This window comes from Alligator sinensis, unplaced genomic scaffold (genome assembly GCF_000455745.1).
Source record: "Alligator sinensis unplaced genomic scaffold, ASM45574v1 scaffold1295_1, whole genome shotgun sequence".
Classification (NCBI taxonomy): domain Eukaryota; kingdom Metazoa; phylum Chordata; order Crocodylia; family Alligatoridae; genus Alligator; species Alligator sinensis.
Genome location: NW_005841880.1, coordinates 4362622 through 4385386, shown reverse-complemented (window position 1 = coordinate 4385386; position 22765 = coordinate 4362622). Strand labels below are relative to the sequence as shown.

The window sequence follows — 22765 nt, the reverse complement described above, 5'->3', positions numbered from 1 at the left end:
AGGAGTGGGATGCTATTAATAATTTGGCCTATGTTTGCAGGCTCTGGGTGCTTTTGAAAATTTGATCTTTAAAAACAATTGAAGTGGAGGGTGGGTGGACTGTAAAGAGTAGAGTAGAGCCAAGCAGAAACAGAAATATTAAACTCTCATGACCACCTACAGAGATAGCTAGCTAGATAAATACATGTAATAGTTATTTAACTTAAAGTTGTTTGTTTAGGTTCACGGACATGCCTTGAGCCTATTTTAATTGGTTTAAGCATTAGCTATTTGACTTACATTATGAGAACTGAGCGTTTAATATACGGTTGGCGAAATTACTCATTGCAGCGACACAAAGCTAAAAATAAAAATAATTAAAAAAAAAAAAAATCTCCCCTTCAGTAACCTGGAAAGAAATCATTCCTGCCCCAGGGAAAGAAGGGGTTCCAGGCACAAACGGTCCTTTCTCTGAATGACTGAGGCTGGCGGGTGAAAGCATCGTTAGATTTAAGAAATGTTCAGGCTTTTCAATGTAGTGCCAAAGAGACAGAGATTGCAAATTGTAACTTTTTCTAATCATCGGCAGTGAGGGAGCACCTCTCTGGGAGGCTCCTTAGTTACAAATTGGCAACATTTGCTGGAATCTAAATGAGAATGAGTCCTCTCTTGCCCGTGGCCGCGTTGATTATCCATCTCGTTCGTTTAACATTTTTTCTTTGCCGGTTACTGTACCTCTACAAGGAACTCCGGTTCACGGGAATACTCGAATTGACGTAGCCATGTGCAATGCTGAAATCTTAGTGGAATATCTTTTCATCACCCTTGAGAGCTTGCTTCACTGACCAAACAGCGCAAAATAAGTCTCAGCCTTTCAAAATCTCATATGGGTTTATTTCATCCATAAAACCGAACCACCCCAAGCACAAAATGCATAGACAGCAGGAAACCTGGGGCTGGAAACTTCCACCGATTTTTCTTGTCCTGGGTGAAGGGCTTATCTAATTTCAGGTACAGAAATCTGACCCTTTAAAGGAATATTATTTAGCAGTGTAAACCCAATCCTGTTCAGCTTAGATCACAGGGTAAAACGCATCCCAGATCTTTGCAGCATTCTTTTGAATAATAATTCTGACACTTGTTTCTTATAGCCTAAATGGTTTGGGTCTCTTGAGAATGTCTTGCATAAAACCCTTCAGAAATGACAGTGAAATCATCTGGGAACTAAAACCTCAGCTGCACTGTTAAAAAAAAAAACCCCAAACAAACCCAGTTACACTGATGTCAAAAGCAACTCTTCCCAAGTCTGAGGCTGGTGCTGGGAGCTCAATGAAGGGGCAAATGTCTCCCCCTCTGACTGCAGCAGAAGGAAAAAAGATGCTGGAAGGACTGAGAAGTGGGCGGGCGGGGACCGGCCAAGAGCATTTCCAGCTACACTCTTCAGTCGCTGGAATGAGTCAGCTCTGTTGGTGCCAATGGGTGTTGAATGCAGCGCAGCCAGGATCAGCTTTTGGTGCTTTCAGAACACAGTATTTATGTGTTTGTGTGTGTGTCCAGATGATGCCACAGCCACAAACATGGCCAAAATACCTAAAGCAGGGGTGGGCAATTATTTCAGGCAGAGGGCCGCTTACTGAGTTTTGGCGAGCTATCGAGCGCCGCATGACAGGCAGTCAAGGGCAGATAAATATTAATTTTCTAAATTTTTTAGGGATAGAATGGCCTGGTGGGTCACATCCAGCCCGTGGGCTGTGTTTTCCCCACCCCAACCTAGAGACCTTTGCTCCATTTTAAGGACTGGTCTGGCTCCTCATTACAGTCAGCGATTTAAGCCTCCATTGATTTCGCGTATTAAATTGACATCTGGCCCAAAGTATTTTGACTGAGTAATCTGCTATCTGTCCTTGAATAAAGTCCTTATGAAGTGGATTGAAAAAAAGGTTAGACTGGGTCTAGGCTACAAAATAGTAGACACACTGGGCGCATGTTCCGGTGCATTTTAATAAGCAATAAATTATTTTACTGCCCATTAAAGTGTCACATAAACCGTGACATTACACTAATGCACAGTAAAATGGTCTCCTGCACGTTAAGCATCACTAAAAAAGCGTAAATGCGCTACTGCAGCCTAATGCACATTAGTTCAACACCTTACATTGGAGGTACGAAATTTAATGCGCCTTGGAAAAGGCGCAATAATGCATGTGTAGATGCTCCCACTGCTAGGTAGACATCACTGCATCCTGTTTTGCAACATGATACCACATTTAAGCAGAGCTGGGTGCTCTGTTCAAAGAAATCTTATAAAGGGATCCCTGATCACAATCAAAACACAGGGTCTTACAGCCTCAACTCCAGGATCTTATGTATGGCAACATTTGAAAATGTGTGTACCACTAAATTAGGGTCCTGACATGCGTCTAGAACAAAGTAAATCTGTTCACAGTTGGCGTCTAGGTTCAGACAGAAGTGGTTCCAACATGTAGCAGAAAACAGATGCGTGTTGCAACAAATCATTTGTACTGTCAAATCATTCACCAAGGCCTAAAAGTAAATTGCGGGGGTAACATGTCATCTCCATTGAGTATCTGACATCAAGGTTTTAATGTTATACTTTCAGAGGAAACTCAAAATATCATTATTATGGGATCCGTCTAAAGCCAGACTCTCCGCTCAATCGCTTGCAGGAAGACACCCAGTACATGGCAATGAGGCAACAGCCCGTACACCAGAAACAAAGGTATGTGCCCAGCGCTGCTCACCCCATCTAGCTGCAGGCATGAAGAATAGTCTCCCCCAAAAAAGCAAATGCTTGGGCTCCATCTTTCACAGCACAGGCAGGGAAGCCACAAGCTAGGATGGGGCAGGTCAGTAAATTAAAACATCTGTATAATTTAAATGATAAATTACGGCTGTTTGGTAAAAGTACCCATCCTACACATGAGATGGAGCCAGAATAAAGACGCTTCAGCAGAAGTTCTGACTCCACTGGCTCTTCTTGCCTTTTGCCTGCTCTGTGCCAGGGGTTTGAACTCAGCTTGCCTGTTGCTATGGTGAACGCTACACTATATCCTCAGTGTTTTTAGGATCTCAGCTACATATTATTATCTGTGCTTAACCATTAGAAGCAGTCCTGATTATTTTTTTTTTTATAGAACATCTAGTGCGAGAAATTCAAATGGGTTGCTGTTAGTCTCCCATCTGGTCACTCCAGGGAATTTTTTTTATTTAAAAGGCATGTGACACAGCAACTTTGGCATTTCCTTTTGGCAGCTTGGGCACTCTGACTTCTTGCTACTACTCCCGTAGCTCCCCAAAAGCAAAGGGATGACTAAGCCAGCTTCAGAGTTTTTTTTAAATGGTCTATTTTGGACATCGATAATAGTTCGGTCGTTTATTCTGCTTTTTGCCTCCTCGCATGAGACAACATAAGCGGATTTGATCTTGGTACAATTAAGTTTCTAGTCAAGTGGGTAAATCACAGAAAATGAGGGCACCTCAGGAGGTCACATCTAGTCCAACGCCCTGCTCAAAGCAGGACCAGCCCCAACTACATCATCCCAGCCAGGGCTTTGTCCAGCTGGGTTTTGAAAAGGATGGAGAGTCCACAACCTCTCTGGGTAACCTATTCCAGTGTTTTACTACCCTCCTAGTGAGAAATTTCATCCTAATATTCAACCTAAACTTCCCTTGCTGCAACTTGAGCCTATTGCTCCTTGTTTTGTCACCTGCCACCACTGAGAACAGCCCAGCTCCATCCTCTTGTGAACCCCCCTATAGTGTGCCACAAGGCTGTTAGGCTTATGTTGCAAAAGAAGTTGCCTTCTTGTTTCTTGAGAGAAGCAGGGTTATCCCTAGGAGATGCACAACATGGGTGATAGATTATAATAATCCCCTTCACATAGGCTCTTATGAAAGTCGTGTGTGAAGAATGGTTTAAAATTACCTTTGGGTCTAGTTCCCTGCTGACCCACTGATTCAGTGCTGCAGATTGTGTAGGTCCAGCCAATATATTAGCATTAAAAATACTGGCCACACTTGGCTGTTCTCCGTGGCAAAAATTCGTGAAATAGTAGTGCGCGCTTGTCCCTTCATTTCCCGTGTTAGGAGTTCCTGTCTCGTCTCTGGAAAACACCCCCAGCAATCTCTTCTTGAGATGTAAAACAGCATTTGAACATGTATTTACGTGTCCATTTTAAACTTACAGAATGCTGAACGGCAGCGTAAGAGTGATGTTGTAGCTGTGATGGTTGGGAAATTATGAGAGACGAGGCTGTTTTAGAGTGATAGCTTTTTTGGACCAACTGTGTAGTTGGGCTAGAGTTAGACAAGCTTTTGAATGCAAGACATTCTTCATCTGAATGTCTGGCATTTGAAAGCTTGTCTAACTCTAGCCCAACTACACAGTTGATCCAATAATAGCCATGACATTAAGAAATCCTTGTCTTTTGTATAAACGATGAATGTGTAGCATAAAGCCAATATAGGGATAATATGATATGGCTGCAACCACATTCACAAAAGGCTTTATAGGCTTCCATAAACAGATTACAAACCATGCTTGCAAACAATCTGTGGACCTGCTGTGCGTTCTGATGATTGATCAGCCCTTTATTAAATCTATTTATAATTTATAAAAGGATTAATGTATCCTCGCATATCAAATGACCAATGCTTTTTTTTTTCCCAGTGCAAAACTGTTCCACTGGTATGTGATTGATTTTTTTTTTTTTTTTTTTTTGGTGTGTTAGAGTGTGTGCACACACACACATCCCATGTATTTGTACATTTAAGTGCTACATAATGCAAAGCCAGCCTTTGAATTCCTAGGTATAGACCGACGCAGAAAATGGACGGCATGGCAGACAGCAGCTCCAACAGCGGTTTGCACAGTACTCCAGAGCAGTCGGTTGCAGCTCAAAGTCAGCATCATCAACAGTTCATAGGTGAGACCATTCCCTTGACATGCCCGAATTTCTAGGAGGCATCACTAACTTTTAACTTGAAAAGTCTCCTCCTCTCTCTCAGCTGGCCCAATCTATTACTCTTCTGGGTGTCTTCTTTTTTTATCATTTTCCTGTTTTACTCTAATAAGTATTTCTGGTGCTACAATCTTTGTTTCATTTGCTGTTTCTCTTCCTAAACACCCTGCTACACGTTCAAATTAAAGCTGGATAGAAACCAGCTATCGAGTTGTTACACACATTCAAGTACTAACTTTACAAGCTGTTTGGTTCTTTTTATAGCTAGATAGTCATTTTTATTGTGTAATAATTACTTTGCACCTGTGGCTGATCTAAATGTATTGTACAATTAACCAGTTAACTGTGTGAAAGTTACTTTGCACTTGTGGCTGGTTTTACTTTGCATGTGTGACCTGTCTAAATTTACTGCATGATTTAACAAATTAATCATGTAATATATGTCATGGGCAACAGGGGCCTCTCTCTTAAACTCACAAACTGCACAGATTTTCCTTGCCATGTTGCAGAGATCTCATGGGTAACTTGTTTCAGTTCTTAAAAATAGCATGTATTTACACATCTTTTATTGTGAAACAGCCATCTTTTCTTTGAAATCCTCCATGCAGCTTGGTTGAGCTTTCAAACATAGGGAAAAATAACAGCCTGAAGTATTTGAAAAATGGAATCATGATTTACCTTCCATTTGCACCTACCGTTGTAGCTGGGCAGCTCAGGCATTTGTACCACATGTTCATTTTAGCACAGATGTAATGAAAAATTAGTTGGGGCAAATAACAGAAATATAACACCCATTTGCTGAAAATTGCTGAGCCTCCAAAAGTTCCAGACTTGATTAGAGATTGCAGCAAAGGTTCGTCTTAGTTTTCAGTTTATTGGAAATCTTTCTCCTGTTCTTAATATTTATGGAAGCAAAGTTTGTGAGATAAGACGGTGACTTATATTAGACCAGTGATTCTCAACCACACTGACACGAGACCCTTTGAAGGGTGTCGCAGCAAGTATGAAGGGATAAGTGATGTGTGAGGAGATGCAGAGATAGGGGCAGGCTCAGGCTTTCCTTCCCTGGCCATTCCCATACCCTCACTGCCTGGCTTCTCTGGAAGGAAGTAAGCACTGTAATAAATAAGTTTAGTCTTTGAAATGGGATGCTGCTCAATTCACAAAAGTTATAAGCCACCTGCCTATGTCTAAAAAGGTTGAGAACTACTCATTACATAGACCAATTTCTGTAGGTGAGGCTTTCTTCAGACAACTAGCAGAAGTTTCCCGATCCCAGACCCTGGTTCTCGTGGGGGCATCAACCATCCTGACATCTGCTGGGAGGGCAACACAGCAGTGCACAGGCAAATTTTTGGAAAACATTAGGGACAAGATCCTGGTGCAAGTGATGAAGAGGCCAACTAGGGGCCATGCTCTTCTTGACCTGCTGCTCACAAACAAGGAGGAATTGGTGGGAGATGTAGAAGTGGATGGCAACTTAGGCAGCAGTGACCATGAGATGATTGAGGTAGGATCCTTCCAAAAGGAAGAAAGGAGAGCGGCAGAGTATGGACCCTGGACTTCAGAAAAGCAGACTTTGACTCCTTCAGGGAACCGATGAGTAGGATCCCCTGGGAGGCCAGGCTGAGGGGGAGAGGAGACCGGGAGAGCTGGTTGTATTTTAAAGAAACCTTACTGAGGGCACAGGTACAAACCATCACAATGGCAGGAAGAATAGCAAATGTGTCAAGCGACCAGCTTGGCTTGGCAGAGAACTCTTTGAGCTGAAATGCAAAAAGGAAGCTTCCAAGAGGTGACTAGGGAGGAGTATAAGATTATTGCTCGGGCATGCAGGGGTGAAGTCAGGAGGGCCAAAGTGCAATTGGAGTGGAGTTGCAGCTAGCAAGGGATGTGAAGGGTAATAAGAAGGGTTTCTACAGGTATGTTAGCAACAAGAGGGAGGTCAGGGAAAGTGTTGGGTCCATTACTGAATGGGGGAGGCAACCTAGTGACAGACAATGAGAAAAAGGCTGAAATACTCGATGTCTTTTTTACCTTGGTCTTCACAGGCAAGGTCAGCTCCCAGACTACTGCACCAGGAAGCACAGTTTGGGGAAAAGGCAAGTAGCCAGCAGTGGTGAAAGAACAGGTTAAGCTTTTCTATTTAGAAAAGCTAGATGTGTACAAGTCCATGAGGCTGGATGGGATGCACCCGAGGGTGCTGAGGGAGTTGGCTGATGCGACTGCAGAGCTGCTGGCCATCACCTTTGAAAACTTATGGTGATTGGGGGAGGCCCTGGATAATTGGAAAAGGGCAAATATAGCGCCCATCTTTAAGAAAGGGAAGAAGGATGATCCAGGGAACTACAGACTGGTCGGCCTCACCTCAGTCCCCAGAAAAATCCAGGTGCAGGTCCTCAAGGAATCCATTTCTAAGCACCTGGAGGAGAAGGTAGTGATCAAGAACAGTCAGCATGGATTCATCAAGAGCAAGTCATGCCTGACCAATGTGATTACCTTCTATGAGATGACTGGCTCTGTGCATGTGGGGAGACCAGTGGACATTATATACCTTGACTTTAGCAAGGCTCCTAATAGCGTCTCCCAAGCATTCTTGCAAGCACGCTAAAGAAGTATGGATTGGATGAATGGACTGTAGCGTGGACAGAAAACTGGCTGGAGCAACAGGCTCAGAGAGTAGTAATCAATGGCTCGATGTCTAGTTGGCAGCTGGTATCAAGTGGAGTGCCCCAGGGGTTGGTCCTGGGGCTGGTTTTGTTCAATGTCTTCATCAGCGACCTGGAAGATGGCACAGAGTGCACCCTCAGCAAGTCTGCAGATAGCAAGCTGGGGAGAATAGTAGATGCACTGGAGGGCAGGGCTGGGATTCAGAGTGACCTAGACAAATTGGAGGATTGAGACAGTTTTGTGTCCAGTTCTGGGCCCCCCACTACAGAAAGGATGTGGACAAGTTGGAGAGAGTCCAGCGGAGGGCAACACAAATGGTTAGGAGGCTGGGGGACATGACTTGTGAGGAGAGGCTGAGGGAACTGGGCTCATTTAGTCTGGAGAAGAGAAGACAGAGGGGATTTGATAGCAGCCTTCAACTCCCTGCAGGGGGTTGCAAAGAGGATGGAGCCGGGCTGTTCCCAGTGGTGGCAGATGACAAGGAGCAATGGGCTCAAGTGGCAGCAAGGAAGGTTGGATATTAGGAAAAACTTTCTTGCTAGGAGGGTGGTGAAGCACTGGAATGGGTTACCTAGAGAAGTGGTGCAGTCTCCATTCTTGGAGGTTTTAAGGCCTGGCTTGACAAAGCCTTGGCTGGGATGATATAGTTGGGGCTAGTCTTCCCCTTTAAAGGGATCCATGAGAAATATAATCGGGCACAAGAAGAGTGGGAACCAAGTTACTTCCCTTTTAACCAATTTGTAGGTGGGTTGTCTCAGTTTTTCTTCTTTTCAGACTGTCTTAACAACAACACAAAGACAGCCATCTCTAAGAGTTCGCTAAAATGCAGTGGAGAGGTCTGCCATCCAATTAAATTTCCCATTGTAGTCTTAAAATACCAGAGGGATGTTTCTTCAGACTTTAGAGAAAATATAATGGGAAGCACATTATAAAAGTACAATACATTCATGTTTCTTTCCTTGTAGCTGTGATAAAAACATTCTCGTTTCTCCAGTGACTAAATGGCCTGAGGTGTTTTTTTTTTCCTTTAAAGTACAATTGAGTGAATCATGGAGGTATTGCATTAACAGTCTTGTTTCACTTATCAGCCATTAGTTATTTGAAATGTGAAATATAGCCACCAGCTGTTGCAAAAACTCATCCTAAATTGCAGTCCTAGAAAACACTGAGTTCTGGTTAAAATTCACCATCTTTCCCAAACTTTTTCCCTAGATGTAACCCATGGCTTTCCTGAGTTCCCAGCACCTGATCTTGGAAATGCCCTCTTGCAAGAAGGGGTCACCATGAACGATATAAAGACTCTTCAGCTTCTTTACAGACGACACTGTGAGGTGATCATTCAGGATCTGTTTTTGATACAGGGCCTCACTTTCCGTGCCCTTCCTACTCCAGTCCTGCTCTCGTAAGAAGCTGAGTTCGGGACAAGATTGTTTCTAGTTGGCCAACTATCGTTGTCCAAGTTACCTGCTTCTTGTGTGATCTGCTTATAGCACCACGGGATAGATTGTTCTCCCTTGTGTAATCTATTGTCCTCCCATAAAGCCTTGTCATAAGCATGCTATCAAAGCATTTTATTGGTTATCTGTCTTTTTAGGCCACTTTAGATGTTGTGATGAATCTTCAGTTTCACTACATTGAGAAGCTGTGGCAGTCCTTCTGGAGTCCTAAAACACCACCTAGCGATGGCTCCACTCCCATGCCGTCCAGGTAGACCGTACACACCTAATTTTGCTAACTGAGCGACCCAGTTCTTAGTACTGTTTTCCCTTTTGGAGACCACTGTGTTTAGCTTTATAACTTCAGTAAGCCTTTTGATTTGCCTTACTGATCTGCAAGGGTTGCAGGTATTTAATACCAGGCAGGATCAGGTGCTATCCTAGGAAAAGAGTAAGAAATGCATTATAGTAATGCAGGGCCGGGCAATTATTTCGGGCGGAGGGCCACTTACTGAGTTTTGGCAAGCCATCAAGGGCCGCATGACAGGCAGCTAGGGACAGATAAATATGAATTTTCTAAATTTTTTAGGGGCCCCGCGGGCCATATTTGCCCACCCCTATAGTAATGAAATGTCAAAAGCAGAGCTCTCTGAAATGCAGTAGAATTAATGGTTAATGAAAAGATTTTACAATGCATTTATCTGACACTCTCGATGACCAGAAATGAATCCACAATGGATGTAACACCATGGGTTTGACTAACAGGCATGGGTTGCTGTTTTTGTAGAAAGCCAATATGAGTAGACAGTTATAACTCTACTGAGTGTTGTTATAGAATGACATCTCAAAGGCAAAGATCACTGTGACATTTAGACCAACTGGGATACTCATTCATGTTGCTATCAAAATTAAAAAAACTCCTTGTGTCCTGGGGAAGATAATGACAAACTATGCTACTTTGATCTTTCTCTTTGTACTCAGGCCTGGCTCATCTTTATTCCCTATTCTCCCCTTTATGCATTGGTAACCTGCTGCCTGGAGACAGGGAAATGAACAGTGAGTGAAAATAGATGAAACTGAAAAGGTCTCTTGTTAGAATTGCGTTGAAGTCCGTGGAGTAACCTCTTTCACTGAGCATAGTCAGTGCTGCTGTTGTATACTCAGAATAAGGGTTGTGAAAGTTTGGGAAATAAGGAGAAAAATCCCTTTGTTCTCCTAATAATCATAAAATTATTGTCTTGTCCTCAGATAGAGCTCTATGAATGCATCCCTACAAAGAAGCAGTGCAACCCCATTTCTTATTCTGAATAATTTTTGGTTAATGACATGTCCACACTGCACAATGCAGTGCCATGTGGAGATGCCCACGCTATGAAAGGAGCTCACTTGGGCACCAGAAGCATTGTAGTTGTGTTAGCTCTGAGAAGTAAAATAAATTAGCTTGGGTGGATCATGGGTAGGAAACAGAAATAAGCATGCATTGTAATAGGGATACAATTGTAGAACATCAAGGTGTCATTAAAAACTATCTATCTATCTATCTATCTCTATAGAGATAGATAGATAGATTTTAATGAGATAGAGATAGATAGATGGATATCTCTATAGAGATATAGATATCTATCTATCTATATCTATATATCTTATTGCAGGGATGATGCACAATCTGGGAAGACCCAAGCCTCTGTTTAATATAAGATTGACCCTACATGTGCTTAACTTTATGCACTGAGAGTAGGTCTGTTGACTTTAGTGAAACTCTTCATAAAGCACAGAAAAGGGCAAAAATTGCTGCGTGTACAAACACCCACAGTTTCTAAAATTAAGCCTGTGTGTGTACATATCTGCAGGGTTGGGGCCCAAGTGAGTAAATTGCAAAGGCAGATGGCATTGGCTGTTGACAACCTCAGCACGTGGCTGAGGACAGGTAGCTGGCTAAAAGATACTTGTCATCCCAAAATGCTGCCCAATGTCATAAAAGTTGGGGCTCTCCCTATTCAGTATCTCTTAGCAAAGCTTTTTAGCAAAGAAAATCACCCTGGTTTTACAGTTCGTCCTACAGATAATGAACTTGGATATAAATAAACCTTTAAAAGGAAGTGGAGCGAAAACCTTTAATTCAGATATGACACAATATGCAAAATACAGTTCTATGAAAAGCAAAGCATGGTTTTATCCTTTTGCTAAAAGAGGATGCCAGTGCACTTTCATTATGTCAACAATGAGGGATGTCTTAGACAGTGAAGTAGCAATTCAAATGTGATGCCTTGGCTCCAATGGGTTTGGTGTATCCTATAAGGCAGGCACCTCCATTCCCAGCGCAGTATTCAAAAGGTTCTAATTTGATTTTGTGCATGTTCATTAATAAGATGTCAGCTTCTGTTTTTGTACTGCTTAACCAAATGTTTAGTGGCTCAGTCATGCAAAAGACCTTTTGGTTCATCTATAAAGTGAAATTAATGCAGGCAAAGTTGACCTTATTTGCTTGAAGGCAGTGCCTCGTGTTCTTAGCACAATATGGAGTTGGCTTTTCCTCTCTGGAAATAATGTCAGTATTTGGTCTTCAGGCATGTTTGATACTGATTGACACTACACCCCTGAGAGCGCATGTTAATCTGATTGTGTGTCTTGCATGCAAAACTTTCAGTCCACATGACTGCATCAATATAAATGGAATAGGTGGGCCATGGAAGGGGTTGGGATTGTCGGGCATTGCTGTATCATGCTAGTGGAAAGCACTGAAGGAAGGTTAGGTATCCAGGTTGTAGCCATAGTGGTGTAGAGGCGAAAGGAATCAAAACTCGAGGAAGAGGTGATACCTTTTATTAGACCACTAGATATTTGCAAGCAACTTATTTGAAATTTATTTGGAAGTTATCCTATTTTAGCCACCTTTTAAAATGACAAGTTCATAATTTTACAAGAAGGAAGCATTTTACCACCTGAAACACTAACAGCAGGCTCCTGCCATTGTTGGAGTGAATTTGCATCTCACAGAGACGCACAGATACCTCCCCAAAAAAGAAATCCCTACCCGGAAGAGCTTTCCATCTCTACACTCTTCTGTGAAATATGAAATGTCATAACCTGATGGTAATATGCTTCTACGTCTTGCTTACCACCAGACAACTTCGAGGTAAAAAGACTTTTTCAACCTTTCTCTGTGCCTAACTTGGACAAAATGAACTATTCCAAACAGGAGATTTTACCACATCTTAGGGCTGTCCTATGAAATATGAATTTGCATTTCAACCTAGGAGAACTTTTATAACCTCTGCTCTCTCCTATGCGTGATGAAGGGTGTGCGCACCCAAAAGCTTGCAAATAAATAAAATAATTTGTTTGCAAATATCTAATTGGTCTAATAAAAGATATTACTTCTTCTACGAGTTTTGATTCCTGAAGGAAGGTTGTGTTTTGAGCTGCATTTTTTAGAAAGGGAACACAGGAACCACTGAGACAGAAGGGAGAAGGCAACTGTTGTGGAAATGTGGGTTGGTAGTGACCTGCGACCAATCTCCAAGACTTGGAGACTCTGACTGAGGAGGAGAAGATATAGACGTGAGATGAGATTTCGGCCAGAACTGTCCAAGTCCAGGTTCAGAGGGATGAATTCCCTGAGGCTGCAAAGGCCTTCCTGGTGATGGAACGTGAGAAATTGTCTTGCCCTACAAACTCCTTGCGTTAGAAATACAGAACAACTGTTCACACACCAAATGAGACCGCTGTTAACAGCGTGTTACTCTCTGCCATGCAGCGAGGAGGAGCATGAAGGGGTCCTCTCAAAAGACAAGCTGATCACTTTGTGTAAATACGAACCCATCTCGAAGTGGATGAGGAGCTGCGATCACATCCTGTATCAGACCCTGGTGGAGATTCTCATCCCTGACGTGCTGCGGCCTGTGCCCAGTGAGTATCTTGTGCAATGATCAGAGCAGTATTGACAGCCCGGACCCTTGTCCATTTTTGTTCCTTCATGTTTCTTGCTGTCTTGCTCCTGAGTCTCAACAGAGATCAATGAGTCACCTTGGCTGGCTATCACTTGCCCCAGATTTCCATTGCAAAGGCTAATTTAGAAGGCTTTTGTTTTGAATTGGGACTTGTATCTTATAGCAACAGCAATCTCTATCTGTAATCATTCTTAGTTGTGCAGGATATCATGGCTCTTGGAGACATAGATATATTTTCCTCTCCTTGCAAAATTCAGTTCATCACATTAGCCCAGGCTCAAGTTTTGGCTAGGAGCCAAGGTGAAAGACATAGGCTTAATATGCATAGACTGCATTTAAGCACAGTTAATCCTCATTAGATATTTTCTTAGAGATGTGTCTTTCTGTTATGTCTGATTGTTCTGACTGTATGGTGCATCCTGGACTTTTTTGGGCAGCTTCTTTTTTTATAGGTTCATAGTCCTTGGGGAGTATCATTTGTCTAAGGCGCTGATTCAACCAGCCACCTGTGTATATGCTAAGCCTCACTGAAAGCAGTGAGAATTGAGCATTGGGTGTTTTGCCAGATGAGTCCATAATTCATTAGTTCAAACTCAGCCCGAGTCAATACTGGAAAAAAAAACCTGCTAGTCAGCGGGTGCCGCTGGCAAGTTGCCGTTGTCAGTACACCCATGAGTAGGCAGAAAACCAAAGCAGCCTGCCTTGCCTGACTTTTGCCAGGTAAAAAGGTTGGTCTGCTAAGCACCAGCATAGGATGCTAGTCAGAAAAGATGTGGCCTCAATTTCCTGCCTTGCCATAAGCTACCTATGTGACCCTGGTAAGCCACTTAGTCTTTGTGTCTCAGTTCCCTGTAAAAAGGGGACGCTAGCAAGGACCAGCCATACCTGAGTGATGAGAGCTGCTCGAGAGCTATAGCAGTCAGGGCTATAGAAGTATTTTAAATGGATCATTTTAATAGAAAAAAGCTGGGATTGTAAAGCTCGACTTCTCTGATGGCCATCCAGCCATTTCCCCCAAGTTCTCACTGCTGCAGGGAGCAGAGCAACAAGGAAGACACCCTTGCCAGGTTGCCTGGTCTGTCCAGGAAATGCATGAGAAGAGCGGCTGCTGAATTCCTGGTACCTCTGCCTCTTTTACCAATTTGAAATCATGGGCAAATGGCAATTTTTTAAAAGAAGGCTTTTATTTTCATTTCACTGCTATTCCTATCCCTAGGGGTTCGATTGTTTACTACAACCCCAGCACAAAGATTGCAAAAGCTTTTGTTGTTCTGACCTGACATTTGAAAAATACCCAATGAATTTTCTTTTGATTTAAAAATCAAAAACAAAATAACACACCCATGACTGCTTTTGCAGTGTAGCTTTATAAGAGAAGAGAGACCCAGATCTGAGGAAGTGTGGTAAGTGGATTGGCTCTCCTAATTCTGTACTGGACAACAGAATAAGCGGCCTGATTTTTTTAGAAGTGTTCTTCAGTTTCCATTCACATCAGTACATCTCTACAGATTGGAGCACTCTTTATTTAGTTGTCGACTCTAAAGCACACTTAGGAGCCTATCTTTAGGGGTTCAGGTTTGAAAATATTAGCCACGGTCTTTATTAAAACCCTTTTATTAGCCCAGCAAGTACTTCTTGCATGGAAGCCTAACTATCCTTATTGTGCTGAGTAGACTGGAAATGGTCCTCACTACTTAATTACTATTCTTTGCATGTGTACATCAAAGAGAACAGACCCTACTAGTAACAGAAAATGTTTGCCTGTTCCTTGAACACTAAAAAGGAGCTCTTGGATTTGTTGTGTAAAAATCACAGCCTGATATGCCTTTCAGTCCCATAGCTGGCTGCATTCTTTTGATTTCTCTTTAACTTTGCTGGTCTCCTGTGGCACTAAATCAAGATATGGTTGTGGATCCCATAACCGTTGACTGCCAGAGCAGCCTTAGTTTGACAGCGATTGCTCAAGCCCTTTGGAAAAGCCCCTCTAACTGATTTCTCTCTCGTAGGCACTTTGACACAGGCCATCCGCAATTTTGCAAAGAGTTTGGAAGGTTGGCTGATGAATGCAATGAGTGACTTCCCACCACAGATAGTCCAGACAAAGGTAAATGGACAAAGGAGTGAGTTATAAACAGGGCGAGTTTTTGGTTGTGGTTTTGCACTATGGTCCCAATCTACTTGACTGGTTCCCTGGACTGGCATTTCAGGCTCATGGCAATGGGTCCACTGGCCTCCCTTCTAACAATGCAGCTCTGCTACACCCCATCGCATCTGCACTGTTCACCTCTTGTCCAGCTGGGTGTGCATCAATCTGAACTCAGCATAATAAACAGCGACCCAAGACTGAAATAACAAGACATGGGGAGAAACCCCTTTCACATCACTGCAGGCACTTAAACATTGTCAGATTTCTTCAGGGGACATACGATCACAGCTGCTGCCTCTTGAGAGAGACATGTGGGGCCACGATTTGCCATTTCTAATTCCAGGCCCCAGATGTAGGACCCGCGCATAACGATTATTTAGGCACTGTGTCCATGAGCAACTGCCACGTCCTGAATTAATAGATAAAGCATCCTGCAGCAGACTGTCTGCAATAGACTCCTGCCCCACTCGAAGGAAGAGCAGGAGTGCAGCCAGTATTGGTAGGCCTGGTCCAAATTCAGCGTCTTCCCTGTTGTTCAGTTCTGTCTTTGTTACGTAAGCATTACATTGTCTAATCTGATGCATTTATCCAAGCTTTTTAAGTTTTCCTTTTGTTCTCACACGTGATTGCAACATGCCCCCATCCTGCTGACCTGGCTTGCAGGGCTTGTCTTCTGCCTGCTGCTCCAGACAAAGTAAATGGACAGCTACAGGGAGATGCAGCTGGTTCTTGCAATGGGCATGTTGCACTCACGATGGCTTGCAGACACTGGAAGAAGCAGCAGCAAAGGAAGAATACGGTGCATGTATTTGAGATCCAGGGGTGTCTGAGCACTTGCAGTCCAAATATTTTGAAAGGTCCATGTGTAACTGTTATGGCCCGTGCCCGGGCTTGCTCTGTTACAGGTTGCAGTAGTGAGTGCCTTTGCTCAGACATTACGGAGATACACATCCCTGAACCATCTGGCTCAGGCAGCTCGCGCCGTGCTCCAGAACACTTCCCAGATCAACCAGATGCTCAGTGACCTCAACCGGGTGGACTTTGCCAACGTGCAGGTAAGCAACTTCATGAGGCTTTATTTGGGCCCAGTCACTTGGGCTAGGGACAGACATTACACATAAACTGGTTTAAGTGATCAGAAACTGGTTTAAACCTGTAACAGATGTTCAGTGCACATAAACCAGTTTGAAAATGGCTGAAACTGGTTTGAGATAAACCTGGTTGAATATAGTATCAGACTTAACTGATTTGGGTCAAACCAGTTTATGCAATGTCTGTCCCAGACCCCTTCCTGGTTTAAGTTAAACCAGAGTCCCCCAGCATCCGGGCATCCTCTCTGGGCGGGGCTTTCTGCTCCACAGCAGAGCTAGCTCCGCCCCTCTGCTCCCTGGCTGGAGCTCTGGCAGAGACTGCAGGCATCTGCCTGGCTTCCCCCTGCTCCACTCCCCACCCCTCCCTGCTCAAACAGGGATTCCCCCCTCCCCTCTGCCTTATACAGACACCTCTCAGCATTAGCTAGCATACCACATGCTGACTACAGTCCATGCTGTGGGAGATGGGACAAAGGCAGACAAGACAGTGCCGGCTTACGGCTTTTTGGAGCTAATCAGCCAGTAGCTGGTAATGCCCCTCTGTTCCTTCCTTGGAAAAAGTTGTTTAAGAAGAGCTTGAATGAATGAGAGAGACTGTTGTTTTGTTTGATGGGCTGATAAATGCTAACAAATCTCTGTGTAACTCTCTGCTGTGTAACTCAATGCTCTGTTATCAAAAGTGAGGGTGGGGAGGGGGAACCCCTACCTAAATCAGAGCATCCTGCCAGGGCCTGGCCATGCCCCCTTCCCCGGCTCAGCACTATAGAAGGGAAGGGAGGGCTACTCTAGTTCCCCCCAGCTTCTAACCTGAGCCACTGCAGGCATGTGCCTGTATTTCTTCAGTTCAAAGGGGATGTTTGTGCAGTTACAAACCAGTTTAGCCTAGCCAGGTTAGACTAACTTGCAAAAATTGAATCAATTCAGGCTCAGGCTTTTTGAATGTCTGTCCCAAGCCTTAGTTCAGGGATTCTCCAACTATGTTGGCCTGTGGAGAGCTGGTGTTTCACATTGTACTGGTCTCTCCTCATTCCCAGCTTCCTAAGCAGTACTAAAAGAAGTTAAAGGCACATGAAACACAGTATTACTTTTCCAGGGAAGTAGTTGCTGTAGCTGCTAAAGGCACGTCATGAAAACCGGAATTGTAGAGGCAATTACTTCATAAGCTGAGGTCTGTGCTCTAGATATGTTTAAAAAGACCTGGTTTGGCTCTGACTTGGAAACTTTTCCTTTGCTAGAAGCACGGTCACACTCCCGAGTTCAGGCCCACCAAAAGTGAACAGCAGTCCTTGTTTGTGCTTATAACCCTTGATTCCTAGAATCTCCCCTTCTGCCCTCCCAGGAGCAAGCCTCATGGGTGTGCCAGTGTGAAGAAGGCACGGTGCAGAAGCTGGAGCAGGACTTCAAACTCACACTACAGCAGCAGAGCTCTTTGGACCAGTGGGCCAGCTGGCTTGATAACGTTGTCACCCAAGTTCTCAAGCACCACGAGGGCAGCCCCAGCTTCCCCAAGGCCGCGAGGCCTGAAGTGGTCCTTCTATAGGTACGTTACCTTCTTGTCCTGGAAGCACATCTGACCCTGGCTGGGGTATAAAAAGTGTCTTCCGCTAAATCACTCCACCCTGGTGTGGAAGATTCAGGACAATGGAGATTGGAGGAACCAAGACAAGGAGGGCCTCAGTCTCTAAAGTGGGATACTAATCCAGGGGGTTATTATGGAGATCTTCGTGTGCAGGATGAAAGTATAGTACTGGCCCTGCTAGAACATGGCATTCCTTACGCGATTCCTTGGTGTAGTGTTCACACCAGTCACAATCTAGTTCTAAAACATGTCCAAAATATTTTGTTTCCCAATTGCTCTCCAGCTCCATGGTGATCCGTGACCTCACCTTGCGCAGCGCTGCCAGCTTTGGTTCCTTTCACCTGATTCGCCTGCTCTATGACGAATACATGTTTTATCTGGTAGAGCATCGTGTTGCCCAGGCAACAGGGGAAACGCCGATTGCTGTAATGGGAGAGGTGAGAACTGTCTGTGCCCTAGTAACAGAACCCAAACCCAGCACGGCTTAAAGGGACGCTGCCAACTTGAACACCACACTGAATTCAGAACATGGTTTCTGAAGGGCCTGATAATATTTTGGTGCCTAACTGGAGGTACTTGTGGCCCTGACTCATGGCATCTCCTTCTTGATTGACTCAATGGGAGCTGTGAGTGCTCAACCCCTCTGCCAGCTGGGCAAAAGTTGGCTCAAGACAGGTGCTTTTGCTCCCCATGGCTGGAAGGAAGTCAGGTTTTCTTTTCATGTGATTTGTTTAGTACATTCGATAGCACTTTGGGGAGTTAAGTGCCCATCTTCAACTGGCTTTCAGTGGCAGTGAGCACCCAACTACCCAAGGCCGCTCTTGAAGCTTTCTTTTTTTCTCTCCCCATTGGGTTCAAGAGAAAAGAAAAACACCCATACATTTTTACAGATCAGAAAACATGCAAATAAAACTATCAGATTTGGCACTGATCCTTGGACACAGGGGTCCGTACCTGCAGCAGTTTCCAGATTGCTCCATAAGCTGACTAAATGCAGTATGACTGTGTCCATTTAAAGGGTAATGGTCCCAATATGAAATGTTCCATAGGACAGGTTCTTGCTGGTATCAATAACCTTTTAGCTTAAAATGGGTTAATTGAAAACGACAATTTCTCTATGCACTCCAGGCTGTCAGAATATGCTTTCCTCTTCATGCCATTCACTCAAGGAAAATCAGCCAGGCAGTGCCCTCTTCTGCCTAGAGTCGCTTCTAATTTGCTTCTCACCAGGGAGCCCACAGCTGTTTTTGGCAGGTTTTCAACCCCGCAGGGCATTATCTGCACTCCAAAAATGTTGTTTTCATTGAAATTTAAGGAAACGAAATGGCCTCGGGTTACTTCTGTTTCCAATTTTAACGAAAACTAAACTGGGGCTGTTACTGCTTCACAGTTTGCTTTCCCTTCATTAGACTCTTGTAAATATTTTTATATTCCATAAACTGTCAAAGAAGGATGATTCTGGAGAGCAAAAGAGAACTAATCCCATCCTCCCATTTAAATTCCCCACAGTATTTTTATTGCTTATTGTCTGGCTCTGCTTTTCATGGATACATAGTGGTGCACTCATTACTATAAAATAAGGCACGTCAAAGAGTAAGAGAGGAATATTTATCATTGCACGGGACCTGGCTGTGGTATCTGATACAAAAAAAGGGATCTGACTAATTCAGCTGACGTAAAGTTGCTATTTAAAGATGGCAGACGCATCGTGAGCAGTGTTTGTTATCATCCATTGACTGCTGCTAGGAGCAGAGTAGAAAGGATAGGGGCCCTAATATATGCAAAGTACCTTGGAGCCATGGACTCGGTGATCTCTGAAAGGCCCTTCCAGCTCTGTGTTCTCAGTGTTCATGCCCATGAGCATAGAAGAAACCAGTACCTGAGTTTGGATGCTAGCAGGTCACTCAGCACCGGTTATTTAGCACCTACAGAAGGATCTGACGTTTGCCATGGTGGGTTTAAAGCCCTGTAAGCAGACATCCAGGCTTCACAGCTCAGCTAGCCCCCTCCTTAGAGTGGGCTGTGGACTGCATTGGTATCAAATCCTGGATACTCTATTTATGTGAGCAGATCGGCTGGGATAATGGTGCCATTCCTACCAGAGTGGTCTCTCCATCACTAGCCCCTCTGCTGGCACAAATTGAGTCCCTTGACGGGAGTCTCAAAACGGTGGCCAAAGGTTGACTGGGCCATGGAGAGAACACCCTCCCCTCTGTCCTGAAGATGGGCCCTCTCAATCAGAGGTGAGGGCAGCATGAGGGGACCTCTTGCTGCTGCTGCCTGCTCCGCCTACAGAACCAGGCAGTGCCTTTTACCATCTGACCCCGCTTCATTAGCATCTTGCCGTGCCCCGTGGCGCACCTGTGTCACATGCAGTCCTTGTCCTCAGAGTCTGCACAAGTGGCATGACAGTAAAATTGCAAGAGACTGGTATGTCTCACTCAGCAGAGCATTTCACTGGCTGGTGAGGATGGCCACAGTAATGTCCCTTTTGGCTGTTGACTCTTCAGTTTTCAAACAAAACACAGGACCAAGCCTCTGTCAGTGGTGGTCTGCTCTGGTTTCCAAAATGGACCACCAAGCTTCTCCTTTTACCTTTGCAAGCCAGCTCTGCTCCTTGATTTGGGGATTTTGTGCATGCTGGCTGAAGGCTTGCTCCTGGATTTTAGACAGGAACCCTCTCCACCCACCTACAGCAACATGTGGCCTGTATTGATCAAAGCCCTGACAGCTCTGAACAGTCTCTGAAGTGACCCCAGCACATGCGGTGCTTGGAAATGAGCCATTGTGATTTGTGGTTTCTGTTAAGTGTTTTAAACGACCTGTCAGAGCAGTTTGGAAAGAGCTGGCAGGTGCATGCCGGTACCTCCTGCCCTCTGCTCTTCAAACCTCACTCATCCAGAATCTCTTCTTTTTCAGTTCAGTGACCTGGCCTCCATGTCATCAACGCTGCTAGATAAAGGTATCTTCCAGCTATTGGCATCTTCTCTCCTAAATGTAGGTCCCTTAGCCTAGGGTTTGGGCTCACTGGTTGGGGAGGGGGATGCTACGCTCAGGCACTCGCAGGGCACAATCCGTTTCCAGAATGCTCCAGCAGGATAAATACTGGGAACCATGCCCCGAGGCACCTTTTTCCCCATCTTCCGGTGATTCAACATGCTGATCTGTGACTCGCCCTCTGCAGATGACATCAGCGACTTGGGAAGCGAGGTGGACGCAGACGCCCGGAGCATGGGCGAGCCGCTAGTGAAGCGAGAGCGCAGCGACCCCGGCCACTCGCTGCAGGAGATCTAGAGCAGAGACCTGGGCTTCCTGCAGCTGGATGAAGACTTTTGGAGCCAGGCTTGAAAGCTGCAAGCCTGAGGATCCTAGTATTCTGCGCTATTAGTGCCTCTTAGTTTATCTTCATGTTTACTTCTATTCAAGGCAGGGTGGAGGGCAGTGCAAGTGTATGCAAAGGATGCAGCTGTGGGGAAGTGGGTGGCTGTTTATCCTTGTGGGCAGGCTGGAGTAGAAGTCTGCTGGCTCTCTTTCTTTGTGTAGAAGCAGCACAGTTGACGGGTGAAGGGTGGTCCAAAGGGCCACCAAGGAGAGGACAACACCTCTCTCGTTGGGAATAGATTGAACGCCCCTGGCTGCAGGACATTGTGGAATGAGTGGCTGAGCCATGTTTAACTGGTTGGATTGCTTTGGAGTACAGGGGAGTCAGGTGAGTGGCCAAGGGGGCTTCTGTTTCAGGGGGATGGGGTTGGGTTTCTTCCCTATTCTTTAAGACTATCACTGTGATATGGAACTTGGACTAACCAGTGCCCACAAAAGACACTCAGCCCACCTGCCGTGCCTACCACAGTCCTTCAGGACACACTCTGGCCCTGCCTTTGCCAAATTATTCACACTGTGGGACTACGATACAGCATCCTCTTGTACCTACCTAGAGAGAAGGGCTCCGTGCTGCGTGCACATCCCAACTGGCAGAGTGGCAATGCGGTGCATGGTTCAGCACGAAGCAGCTTGCCTCCCTGCCTCGTGTTACCTGCCGTGCACCATTGCTTTTGGTCTGTAGATGACCCTGCGACTGCCAGGTAAATGGTTCTGAATCCTGCCGCTCTCCCAGGGGCCCCTGGGCCAACCTGTCCATCCAACTCGAAATACCAAAGGACTCCAAGGAAGGGGCAGCTGGTCACCAAGCCAGCTCGTCGCCCCCTGTGCCCTAACGCTAACCCTTGAAAGACAAAAGGATGAAGGTTGCAGATCCTCGTGGGATAGTCCAGCTTAAGAGGGAGTGTGTCCAAGAATCTCTGCACCTACTGTGCTTTAAAGGTCAGGGCAGACGTCTGGTCGGTTTGCTGAATGTATGGCTGCCGTTCTGGTTTGAACTCACACAGCAGTGCCTGTCACTCGGAATACGAGGTCTGAACATGAGCAAAGCAACCCATTTCCGCACCGCGGTCACGGACGCCTAGCGGGGAGCATTGGCCACGTCCGCGGTCACCACGACGGTGGTAGCTCCACGCGCTATGCCACTTGCAATTGCAGATCAGTCTCATGGCTATGACCAAACCCAATGGACATGCGTGACTTTGGGTATGTTTGGTCTCAACATGTATATTTACACCAATGTGTCCTGTAGGGTTCACGTTATGTCATGAACTACTGTGCGGGGCATGGGGGGGTGGGGAGGGGGTGGGGAGGGAGGGAGGGACCGTTCAATCATCAAACCAAACTGCGCAAGAAAAGTGCAAATCTCTCTGTAAATAAATGTGGTGTTATAAGTAGCTTTTATTATGACTTCTGGTGGGTTTTTCCCCCCCCAGAACTTGATGTGAGATTTCCACCCCCCACCCCGATCTTCTTGTACATTTGCATATCAAAGCATGTTCTATCAAAAATAATGCGTATTAATTCAAAAAAAGGTACCGCAGTTGCAGCAAC

At 45.0% G+C, this 22765-nt stretch overlaps 1 protein-coding gene across 1 annotated transcript in view; it reads left to right on the top strand.

The window, feature by feature from the left end:
- Nucleotides 1-22186, top strand: part of RFX2 (regulatory factor X2) — an 87401-nt gene extending 65215 nt beyond the window's left edge. The window contains 12 exon segments of the mRNA XM_025196528.1: nt 2600-2719; nt 4810-4925; nt 8844-8962; nt 9226-9338; nt 12825-12976; nt 15024-15121; nt 16069-16218; nt 17594-17772; nt 17774-17794; nt 18117-18270; nt 20753-20795; nt 21018-22186. Of these exon segments, the coding sequence (XP_025052313.1) occupies nt 2600-2719; nt 4810-4925; nt 8844-8962; nt 9226-9338; nt 12825-12976; nt 15024-15121; nt 16069-16218; nt 17594-17772; nt 17774-17794; nt 18117-18270; nt 20753-20795; nt 21018-21127 (1375 nt within the window). The 3' untranslated portion in view covers nt 21128-22186.
- Nucleotides 22187-22765: the final 579 nt, after the last annotated feature.